The sequence below is a fragment of the Stegastes partitus genome, unplaced genomic scaffold (assembly GCF_000690725.1).
Source record: "Stegastes partitus isolate 25-593 unplaced genomic scaffold, Stegastes_partitus-1.0.2 Scaffold1082, whole genome shotgun sequence".
Classification (NCBI taxonomy): domain Eukaryota; kingdom Metazoa; phylum Chordata; class Actinopteri; family Pomacentridae; genus Stegastes; species Stegastes partitus.
The window spans coordinates 166,290-177,997 of NW_007578813.1; the positions used below are offsets into that span (position 1 = coordinate 166,290).

Below are 11,708 nucleotides of genomic sequence, written 5' to 3' on the forward strand. Positions count from 1 at the left end.
GGAGGAGTTCAGAGTGTCTCCAGTAAATCTGCTGAAACTACTTCTGGTGTTTCTCGCCTTCTTTCTCGGTCAGTCTGAACTCATGCTGCTGTTTTAGTTTGTAAAACTGTAAAAAGGAAAATAACATGTGGAGCCTGAACTCATTCTGGTTCCACAGAGCTGCACCTTCACTGAACCTCAGTGAAGGAACCCAACAGAACCCTCTGCAGGAGCTTCATTAATGGCATGATGTTGACGGTGGTTCTGTTGTCTGAGGGACTCACGTTGCGGATCATCCTGCAGGACCGGACGCTGTCGTTGTAGCCCATCCAGCGCTGGTAGTCGGGGTACTCGCCCCGGGTCAGGATGTACTGGTAGCCCATGTAGTTGGGCCTCTCGTACAGAACCCAGGCGCCGCTCTCCACCCGGACCGAGTTGCAGCGGCTGAAGTGGGTGTTGAGTTCAGGGCAATCGCTGGTGCACTCATAGTAGCGCCCCTGGAAGTTCCTGTCCTCATAAAACACGATCTGTAACAGGTGAGGAGACGGTTTAATGAGCAGGATCGGAGCCGGTTCTGAGGGTGGTTCTGCAGGAAGTTTTGGCACCAAAGGGTCAAGAAGAGCAGCGTCCTGTAGCTGAGACGTGATCAGCTGTAGGAACATCAGCGTGTGCTCACCTTTCCCATGCGGTCCATGTTCGGGCCTCACACCAGCGTTTGCTTCGTTTCCACCTTCACGTACACACGGCTGCAGCAGGCGGCCCAGATTTATATATACAGTGTATGTGGGCTCTCTAAATGCCCTGCCAGGGGCATCATTGTCATTTTAATTGCCTCAGCATTTATATCTGCACAATGGCTGATGCTGCAATTGTTTTAAATGCTCGGTGTTTACCGCCATGGCAGCCGCTGACCTTTTGATCCGCCGATGCCTGATTCCAGAAACAATTTATTGATCCGATTAAATTGTTTGGCTGCTGCTGCTGAGCCGATGTGGCGCCGCTGGATTCGGGCCATCGGGCTGTAACTGGGTCTGAGGGCCGACAGGTGAACTCACCTGCAGCCGGCTGACCTCAGACCTGCTGCTGGCCGCCGGCCCCGACCGGACCTGCTCCCGGTGGAACCGCAGACATGGACAACGTTACCTAAATGTTTGATGTTTTCAGCCTCTTGGTCTCGACTCGCATCAACTCCGACGTCATAACTTTGAGTTTTGTCAAAAATAAAAGCGACTAAAAGTCTTTCTGACGTCTGACGGCCGGTGAAGAGAATCCTGGTCCAGAGGTGGAACTTTGGTTCTGAAAAACGCAAATCAAGGATGAGACTTTTCTTTATTTTTTAACAGTTAACTAAATTCAAAGTGATTTTTTTTGCTTTAACTAAATTATGTTGAATCAGAGTTGTTGCACTGAACGGTTAAATTAATATAATGAATAAAATAAAACTCTTCTAAACACTATTTTAATTCTTTTTTATCTCATATATATTTGTAAAATAATGTTTTTTATGTGTGCGTTGTGTAAATTTTTGCTGCAACATTTCCTCTGAGGATCATCAAGTGTTCTGTCTGTTCACTGTGACAGACTGAAAACACAATAATCATGATGATAATAATCCCTTTTCCCTCCCTACAGCCTGCTCATCAGCGCCCTGCCACACCTGGACGTGTTCTATGGTTCTGATCCAGGTTGTTTTCTCCTGACCAGAACCTTGCTTGTGTTGTATCTGCTCTCAGATGTACGTCGCTTCGGATAAAAGCGTCTGCTGAATGAAAATGGAGAAAATGAGAACTTTGGTTCCACAGATAATAGAACAGCCTGAATGAGTTGATGAGAGAATAAATGAGTTGATGTGTTCATGATGGCAGTAATCAGTGAAGCTTCTTCTTCTCTCTGGCTGCTGCAGAGACGTTTAAATATTACTGAAATGAAGCCTGTAGTGTTGCAGCTCTGTTGGTGGGAATGAATCATTTTTGCATCATTTCTGCGTCGTTTTGTTCGAACACTTTGCTGCTTTTTGTGACGATCACGTGTTCAAACTGAGCAGAACAGTGACGCCAACACAAACTGATCTACAGAACCACAAACACTGGATCTACTGAAGAAGAAGAAGAAGTGTGAACGTGTTTTTGTTTTTACCAGAAATGTGTTGGTGTCATTTCAGTTCCAGTTTCTCCTGACCAGCTAACCTGCTGCTCTCTGATGAGCACGATAGCTTCATCAGCAACGTGTAGACAACATATTAGAAACCATCCATGAGCTGGAACGTCTCCAGAACACAATCTGAACGTCATGAAGTTGATTCATTGAGTCGAGCTGCTGTTTCTACTTTAGTGATTCAGTGCATCGTCTAAAGCTTCTCCTGACGTTGATGTAAGTTATGAAGAGATTAAACTTCACACACACAAGCTTTTAATTGTGGGAGGACTTTATTTCATGCTGCAGAACATTTCTTTCTTTATTACACATTGCAGAGTTCTGGGCTTCAGGGCTGCGTGATCCTCCTGATGGAGCCCACGTTGGCCTTCAGGGCTCCCCAGTCCGCCGGCGTCCGGTACTCGCCCTCCTCCAGCAGGTACTGCCGGCCGCAGAAGTTGGGGTGTTCGTAGAAGACCCAGGAGCCCTCCAGAACCTTGCAGGACTGCACCTCGTACCGGAACCACTTCTCCGGAAGCGACTTCATGTTGTCCGTCACCTCCAGGAACTGTCCGTCGAAGTTGGGCCGGTCGAAGAGCCGCAGCTTGTACGGACCTTTGGCCTGCAGAGAGTCACAGTCAGCAGGATGCACTCGCAGCGTTTCTGGTTTCTGAGCTGCAGACTCACGTTCTTGATGATCCTGCAGGACCTGACGCGGTCGTTGAAGCCCATCCAGCGGCCGTACTCGCTGTACTCCCCCGGTCCGATCACGTACTGGTACCCCGTGTAGTTGTTGCGCTCGTACAGAACCCACCAGCCTCCTTCCACCTTGGCCGAGTTGCAGCGGCGGATGAAGGCCTGCAGGTCGGCCGAGTCGCCTTTGCAGTCGTAGGACTTGCCCTGGAAGTCCCGGTCCTCGTAGAACACGATCTGAAAGAACAGCATGGTTTAACCTGCGTGCGAGTCTCCTGACGGAAACCAGCTGCCGTGAATTCTCACCTTCTCCATGTGTGCGGCTCAAACGGCGGCGCAGGAACCGACTCTTTATACGAGCAGAGACAATACGGGCGAGCGCTCGCTTAGCGGAGCGTTGACAGTTATTACAGGTCCAATATGCATCCCGAGTCGCTCATTGTTCCGACGCACCGAGCTGCACACGAAGGCCAATCAGCGGTGCCAAGAATCTGAACCAGCTCGGTCCAAACGGGTCAGAACCGCTGCTGTACTCCACTGTTTATGCAGCTGTAAGCTAAAAACCTCTGTTGGGTTTTATTTAAGGTGCAACGCAAAAGAGTTTCATCTGATTTTCTGATTGTGTTGTTGTTGGTTTGTTTCCATCTTTACATAAATGACTCGTTTAAAGTTCTGCTCATTTCTGTCAGGATCAGTTTGTTTCTTCATACATTCAGATGTTTTATTGTTGGAAGCTTTTATTGTCTTGAGTTTTTTAAATTATTCTTTTTTAATGTTTGAATGTCATTGTAAATGTTTTTGTCACTTTTCAAATGTTCGTCTTTTTTATTGTTTGAATTTTGTTTTTATTCACGTTTTGATGTCGTTTTTAATACATTCTTATTTTTTTTATGTTTTATTGTCTTACAGTATTTTTCAGTGTTTGCTCCTTTTTCTAAACTCTGTTTTTGAAAAGTGTTACAGAACTAAATAAAGTTTTTTGTGACTATTGGGTAAATAAATCATCATTTTAAGGATCTAAATGTGCTTGAAAACTCATTAGATGTTGCTTCATATCTGGGTTTCTTTTTAATTTTATTTTATTTTTAACAGACCCAACATCAGAATCCATCAATGTGTAGAAACGTTTGTTGGAGCATCTTCTTGTCCAGATGCACAAAAATGCCTACGAGTCCTACGAGTGGCTCAGAACAGAGAATTAATCACTTATTGACCTTCACGTCACCTGAAGAGAATCAAACCCGTCGACATGTCAGGACTGAGAGTCACTGAACCACCGACTGGCAACAGGAACCGACAGCCGATGATCAACCAGACTGAGGAGCTTTAGCACCTTTAGCTTTACCTTGTGTTGTGAAGCTTGTGAGTTTTTGTTGGACGAACTTTGATGTTTCGACATGAGAAAGGAAACGGAGTTGACGTTGTGGTTGAAGATGCTGGATCCGACACATGAACAGGAAGACTGCATGTCGATAAACGTCAATCCAACATGCTCGACTGACTTTAGAGAACAATGTCGTAGAACCGCAGCAGAACGAGCAGACGTCTCGATGCTGAAACAATTTTATCTGAAGATGTTGAGAGAACATCATCAGTCAGACATCCAGCTTCATGCTAACCTCTGTCCATGTCAGTCTGTGTTGGGACGACTTCAACGCTCTGATCTCCAAGCAGCACCTTCTGACAGATTTTTGGTTTTGTGTCATTTTTCCTCACTGAGGTTCATGTTCCACTAAAGTCCAGCAGCTCTGAGGAACCAGAACATGAAGGAGGAGGAGAGAGAACTCAGAGACGTCTTCTGTCAGCAGGACTCAGTCAGAACCATGGAACTTAATAAACGTAAGAACAAGACTTCTTTATTTGTTCATTAAAAACTGAAGAAAAAAAAAAGAACACTCCTGGAATCAACATGTACAATATTTTTCCAAGTTTCCAAATGCTGTAGGTGTTTCCTACGACGTCTCCGTGTTCCTGTCTGCAGCTCACCTGGAAACTGTCTGAATGGTTCTTGTTGGTCACAGCTGAGTCAGCGGTGGAGGATCAGCTACACCAGCTACAGCATCTGTTCACTGCAGATGGTTTATTTGTGGTGATTTGGGTTAAATGTCTCAGTGTTTAGCTCAGATTTGGTTCATTTTTTTTAATGGAACCGTTTTTTAATGGTAACCTCACATGATGGGAAACTGAACCTTCTGTTTTTACAGTTTCTGGCTTTGACAAAAGATTTTATTTTTACATTTTCTTCCACATCAGACGACTTTAAACCCTCTGCTGGTTTTAATCTTCAGGAGGTTTGACTGTAGCCTCAGATTCACGTCAAATGAATGTTTACTTAAAGTGATTCTGATGGAAAAACTATGACTTTAGGCTGAGATGTATTCATTCACCATGAATGGTTTGTTGGTACGTTCTCTGACAAATGGTGCAGTTTTGGTGAAAAAACGTTTTCCTGGAGAGAAAACCTGCATTTGGAAACCACCCAAGAAGAAGAGGCGACCAAAACGCCACTGAGGCGTCAGAGAACCTGATAAGAAACAACACAGGCAGCGGGTTAAGGGTAAGAGGTGCGTTTATTCATTCCACTCCTTGAAGGTAAAGTCGGAGAGCTCAGGAACCGCGGTGCTAAACTCTCTGACTGCAGGAACTCTAGAACTCGGTGATCTTGCGGAAGGACCCGGCGGAGGGGGAGTTGGCGCCCCAGTCGGTGTAGCTCGGGTACTCGCCCCGTTCCAGGAAGTACTGGTGTCCGTGGTAGTCGGGCTGCTCGTACAGAACCCAGGCGCCGTCCATCACCACGCAGGACCGGAACTCCCGGAACTTGAAGGCCTCGTAGATGGAGGGGCAGTCCTCGATCCACTCCGCCGCCTGACCTCCGAATCCCTGCTTGTCGTAGAAGCGGATCTTCCAGGACTTTCCGTACACCTGAAAAACAGAGAAGTGAAGCTGTAGATAACCGGACCGGTTTGGTTTCTGTGTTCGCTCCGAGCTCACGTCGACACATCTTGGCTGTTTTCCTAGTTTCCTTCAGTCAGTGAGTGCTCGGCTGCAGGCGTGAAGCTGCCAAACCGTGAGCCTTTTATCTGCTTTTTGTCTGCTGCCCTTTGACTGATTACTGCTTGGTTGGTGCACTCTGTGGTATTTGGCCAGAGCTCTGCACTCTGCTGCACAAAATTAACCCAAAAATGTTAAAAGAACCACCTTTGACTTCAGTGTTTCACCATTTTCCACCTGAATTAGAACTTAATTTGTGCTGTCTAACATTAAACGTGACTCATGCAGCCAGCATGGTGGAGCTTACATTTCTGATGAAGCGACAGGACCTGATGCTGTCGCTGAAGCCCATCCAGTGCTGGTGGTCGGGGTACTCTCCGGGGCTCAGGACGTACTGGTATCCCGCGTAGCTGGGCCGCTCGTACAGAACCCAGCAGCCGCTCTCCACCTTGATGGAGTTGCAGCGGCTGAAGTACGAGCTCAGGTCAGCGCTGTCAGAGGCGCACTCATAGTTTCGACCTCGGAAGTTCTTATCCTCGTAGAACACAATCTGCACAAAGAGAAAACAGAAATCAATTAGCTGCAGCTAACGGCCTCAGAGAGCTGTGCAGAGCAGCTTTAGCTCCTTACCTTCCCCATTGTTGATGATGCTGCTTGTCTCCCGTCCAGCAGCAGCTGTGAGCTGGTTTATATCGAAAAGCAGAATGTGCAGACGAGGGAAAGCTATTGTCACCTAAATTAGCTCAATTTGCATATCAGCAAAATGGTTTGATTTGCCTTTGTCCGCATGTGACGGCCTCTGATCAAACTAGTGCCAAATGTGACATGCAGAAGTCAAACTTAATGATAACTGTGTGCAGCTTTTCTGTTGATTTCTGAGCCAACAAATGACTGCTGCTTTGAAACTTGGTCTCTTAAGTAGCTTATATTTTGCTCTTTTTTTTTTGGGACTGTTGCCGTCGTGAAGGCAACAGATGAGGTGGCCTTATTCACACTTGAGTGTTTGGTTTCTGCAGCAGCAGATGCAGGTATTCACATATTTGGCACAAAACATGACTTCACCTGATGAACAACGTAAATGATCTGTTCTGTCCACCTCACCATCAGGCCATCCACACAGCACACATGCAGATCTACAGTTTAGAAAGTCCTCCTTTGCACAGCATGTATGATCTATTAAAGGCTGCACAAGCTGGAATGTTTTACCTTCAGCTGTCACAGAAAGTTCCGTCTTTGTCAGTTTTAAGAGACAGTGTCAGACATGGCTGAGCAACAATCACACGTGTGAGCAACAGAAACAGGCACTTTATGACGGGTTATGCCTAGAAAGCACTTTACTGATACAACAGCACTCTATGGGAGGTACAACCCAGTCTGAATTCATCTTATCATCATTGTCTTTCTTTTATTATTGTTGTTTTTATTTTATTTTATACGTCCGTATCCCCGTGTGTTTTTCCTTTATGTGGAGGGAAATGAGCCTCGTGCTAAATCCGGCGTATTTACTGCAACCTTGTGATTAAACGTTCATTAACATGCACAAGAAGGAAAGAAGGAAAGCACAGATGCAACTACGAGCATCAATAATGGCCTCATTTGCTGAATGCTCTTAGCGTCCAAATATCTGCTTCTTCTCTTCAGCTGGAGTTTCGTTGATCGACAGCGAAGGTCTGAGGCTCCAGGATGTGACATGATGACTTTATTCAGGAGAAAATTCTGATTATGATGGATGACCGTCGTTAGAGATTATGGATTAACAACATCAGCTGCTTTTAGCTTTAGTTACGATGATCTGACGTTTCACAGCCCAAAGCTTTAGAAGACGGTGTGAACACAAGAGGTCGCCCCAGAAGTTCCTGCCTCACAGAGAGTTTCTGAAATGAGGCTGTGGACAGCATCTTAAAGTGGAGCTAAATTATTAGTTATTTTTATCCTTACCCCTTCTGACAAGTTGGGCTTTTCAAGGATACTTCTGGTATATTTCAGCTTGGTAGATTATCACAAAACAAGCAGCACCAAAATATCGCTGCAGCTCTCAATGAAACGATTTTCTTTTACATCCAACTTGCGCAACTTCTTGTTTTCCTGAGTTTTTTTTTAGCCAAAGTCCAACGCAGTGTGACAAACACAAAGCATCTGGAGATCCAGGAATTGACTCCAGAAGGATCCAAAACTTAAAAGAAAACAAATCTACAGAAAGACTTGAGGAGCTGAAGGGATGCTAACGTGCAAGTAAACAAATGAACTAAAAGAAGGAGATGCTCGTATATAGACGCAGGTGCTGATGGACGAGATGAGGTGGAATCAATGAGGGCAGAAAAGGAGGGAAGGCACACAAAGTGAGGAAACGAAGCCGGTTGACGGGTTGTGATGTTGACTCCTGCAGCACTACAACGAGCCATGTGCGCCTCCGATATCAGCGATATAAGGTTTGGTGGATTTCTTCTCTGTTCGCTCTGAGGACAGCAGCTGCAGGAACTCGATGCAGACGGAAGGTGAAGCTCTGCAGGAACACCTGACAGCAACACGGTCTATGTGGTGAATGGTTTGACGAGGACATCCACAGGGCAGGAGGAACCACACTCCAACAGGTTTACAGCAGTTTTCAGGGTCGCTACTCTGGGACATTTTTCTGCCCTGAAAATCGATCTGAAAGAGGTTCTGCAGCGACGGTTCCTGCAGTAGGAACATGCACAAAGTTTCCTAAAATGACCTGCAACGTCCTGCACCGGGAACACGAGGCAGGTCAACAACACAACCTTTCCTTTATTCTAACTTTCCTCTGGAACTAAAATCTGCAGCGAGTACAGCAAAATGTAGAAACTACTTTTTCACATGTCAGCAGAATGATTTGTGTGATCTTGACGCATCTTCAGGCGGCTGTAGAGATGCAGGTCACAGGTTCAGGTGCTGCTTGGACTTTAGAGGATGAAAACCTTTTACTGTCTAAAGTTCTGGTTCAGTTCAGTCGATATCTTCAACTAAGTTTTTGCCAAAGAACCTCTGAGCTCCAGAGTAAGTTCTTGTAGATGCGTCGGTTTCATGATTTACTGGAACCCAATGGAGCCACACTTCCTGTTTTCATTGTCGCTGTTTTGTGCAGTTGCCTGCTGGGGAGGAAAAAGGTTCATCAGGGCAACACTGCCAGTAGATAAAGCTGTAGAGCAGCTCTGGATCCTTTATAAAGCAGCAGGTGAAGAACAGATCTCCACCAAACTCTCCCAGTTGACTGATTACAGGAAGGACAAGTTTTCTGAAATGTTGTGCTTTAATATCCCAATGAGGTTTCATACATCTAAAAAAATTTTAAAAATGCTTTCGTGTCCAGAACCACAGAATTCTCAGAGTTAATTACAGCCTGAAGTTTTCACAGAGGAGACTTTGGATATTGGAGTTGAAGGTCCTGAAGTGTCTCAACAGAACAGACAGTTGGTGTCGGATGTGTTTGATTTACCAGGAAATCTGTTCTCTGATAATAATAATGTATTAAAGCAGATTTCTAATGATTGAAGGATCAACAACAACTGTATCTGTCTTCTCTGGCCAAATAAAGATCCGTTTCATGGATCCACAGTCTGAACTGGTGCAGATCAACAAATCAGATCAGTTGAACATCGACTGCCCTCCCCAGCCTGAGAAATACAAAACCTGCAGTCCTCTCCCGCCTTCTATCTTCCACCCATTTCCCCTCCCGTTGTTCTGGATCATGATCGCACAAATGAAATTAACAGCAATCGCAGAGCTGCTTATTCATCAGCTTCCAGAAAATTTGAATGACAAAACCCTGTTGCGGTGGCGTATAAAGTATAAAAGCCGCCTGGCAGCCGCAGGTTGTTGGACAGATTCCCACAAACACAGAACATCCAACATGGGCAAAGTATGTGGAGAGGAGGCCGAAAACAATCGCTGCCGAGTTCAGTGGGATGAAACAGAAGAGAGGGAGTTGGCTCGAACGCGTTTTCTAAATCTTGTTTTTTCTTTCCTGCAGGTGGTCTTCTACGAGGACAGGAACTTCCAGGGGCGCTCCTACGAGTGCATGAGCGACTGCTCGGACATGTCGACCTACCTGAGCAGGTGCAGCTCCTGCAGGGTGGAGAGCGGCTGCTTCATGGTCTACGACCGACCCAACTACACTGGGAACCAGTACTTCCTGAGGAGGGGCGAGTACGCCGACTACATGTTTTTTGGCATGAGTGACTCCATCCGGTCCTGCCGTATGATCCCTCAGGTACGACGCATTACGATGAAAAGATGAGCATTTATGTGGCTTTTAAAGTAGACATGTGATATTTCTGCAAAGTTAACGACAGGAACATTTCAGTTTTCGAGCCGTCTCCGTTTTTCAGTACCGAGGCTCGTACAGGATGAGGATCTACGAGAGGGAGAACTTCCAGGGCCAGAGCTACGAGCTGATGGAGGACTGCGACAACATCCAGGACCGCTACCGGATGTCCGACTGCCGGTCCTGCCACGTGATGGACGGCTACTGGCTGGCGTACGAGCAGCCCCACTACAAAGGCAGGATGGTGTACCTGAGGCCCGGGGAGTACAGGAGCATGAGGGATGTGGGATACAGCGGCATGAAGTTCAGCTCCGTCAGGCGCATAACAGATTCCTGCTGAAGCAAATAATGTGCTGTCGAATAAAATAAAAGGCCAAAGAAGCAGCACGTGCCGTTTTGTCGTTTCATACTAAGTAGATAAATGCCTGACGATCCACTGATACAACGTTAATGTACCAACTCTTGCTAAAGCACATTATTGAGGTATGGATGTGTGAATGATAGAGCTGCACAAAAAGCTTATTGACTCCATTCACTTGCATCACGTGCATTAAAACATCATGACATCAGGTCTGAGATCAGCTTCCTCCACAAACAGACATCCTCTCTGCTGGAGGGTTTATAGGAATAAACTCAAGCATCTGTTCTTGTTCTCTCTCTCTGACAGGATCAATACAGCTTTTATGATTATTGATATTATTTCTATTTTTGCCAGCTTTGATGAGACAGCCACAGGATTCCAACAGCACACTTTCAGATGGCACTCATTATAATTACAGTAAATATTTTTAAAAACATGACGGCACCATCCTGCTGGTTCCTGCTGGTACCGTGAAGGTCGTCGTTTTATCCATCAGAGACAGGTTGTGTTAAAGCTTAAAGTTTTTGTTAATAAATAATCATAATGAAAAAATTTTTAAAAATGAGTAAAAGTTCAGCATTTGAAGTATTGAAATAAAAGCAGCTCTGATTATCCAGATTCACAGCAAAGGAGGTAAATGCACCTGCAGTGTTTCTAGAATGTCATCAAACACAACAGTTCAGAAAAAGAGGCCTTTTTGTGAGTTACACTTTAAACACTATAGGATGTAAAATGCTGTCCGTTATACGGGAAACTCAATGGGAGTCATTTATATGTTTCAATTTGAACTGAATTGGACGTGAACAATTGTCGTAAAACGCTAAATTAAAGTCTATATAAATTATTACAATTTCTTTTCTAGTGTCACATATATCTCACCATAAAAATATCACATCACACATCTAAATTTAGACAATCTGCGTTCTCCAGAAATCTTAACAAAGGAGTCCAGAACACTGCCTGAAGCCAAGAGCATCCAGTAGGACCACTCTGGACGGCAGCCTGGACACTGGTTGGGCAGGCTGGGTCACTCCGGTTACTAGCATACAAGCTAGTTACTAGCCACTAGGATGGAACCCCTCTGAGGGCCAGGCAGGTAGAGACAGAACCTCTCAGGATGATGTGTAACTGGCCCGTTGTGGTACCAAAGGCAGCGCCTTCAGGAGGCAACATCACTGGAATATAGGAATGCTGTCCTGTTCAATCGCAACTCAACGTAAGAGTTCTGGTTGGAGGTCATTGTCAAGTGTCACACCAGTCTTTGTCATG

At 45.5% G+C, this 11,708-nt stretch overlaps 4 protein-coding genes across 4 annotated transcripts in view; 1 reads left to right on the forward strand and 3 right to left on the reverse strand.

The window, feature by feature from the left end:
- Positions 1 to 673, reverse strand: part of LOC103367756 (gamma-crystallin M2-like) — a 2,007-nt gene extending 1,334 nt beyond the window's left edge. Inside the window, exons 1-2 of the mRNA XM_008295880.1 lie at positions 656 to 673; positions 264 to 506 (exon numbers count right to left, since the gene is read on the reverse strand). Of these exons, the coding sequence (XP_008294102.1) occupies positions 264 to 506; positions 656 to 673 (261 nt within the window). The remainder of the gene's footprint in view (positions 1 to 263; positions 507 to 655) is intronic.
- Positions 674 to 2,461: 1,788 nt separating this feature from the next.
- LOC103367773 (beta-crystallin S-1-like) lies at positions 2,462 to 3,120 on the reverse strand. Its single transcript, XM_008295898.1, has 3 exons — positions 3,112 to 3,120; positions 2,800 to 3,042; positions 2,462 to 2,734 (listed from the first exon to the last, which is right to left on the reverse strand). Exons 1-3 carry the CDS (start codon positions 3,118 to 3,120, stop codon positions 2,462 to 2,464), a joined length of 525 nt encoding a protein of 174 aa, XP_008294120.1.
- A 2,331-nt stretch (positions 3,121 to 5,451) lies between these two features.
- Positions 5,452 to 6,435, reverse strand: LOC103367757 (gamma-crystallin M2-like). Its single transcript, XM_008295882.1, has 3 exons — positions 6,427 to 6,435; positions 6,104 to 6,346; positions 5,452 to 5,727 (listed from the first exon to the last, which is right to left on the reverse strand). Exons 1-3 carry the CDS (start codon positions 6,433 to 6,435, stop codon positions 5,452 to 5,454), a joined length of 528 nt encoding a protein of 175 aa, XP_008294104.1.
- A 3,229-nt stretch (positions 6,436 to 9,664) lies between these two features.
- On the forward strand, positions 9,665 to 10,418 carry LOC103367759 (gamma-crystallin M3-like). The gene is made up of 3 exons (XM_008295883.1): positions 9,665 to 9,673; positions 9,785 to 10,024; positions 10,143 to 10,418. The coding sequence occupies exons 1-3, from the start codon at positions 9,665 to 9,667 to the stop codon at positions 10,416 to 10,418; spliced, it is 525 nt and encodes a 174-aa protein (XP_008294105.1).
- Positions 10,419 to 11,708: the final 1,290 nt, after the last annotated feature.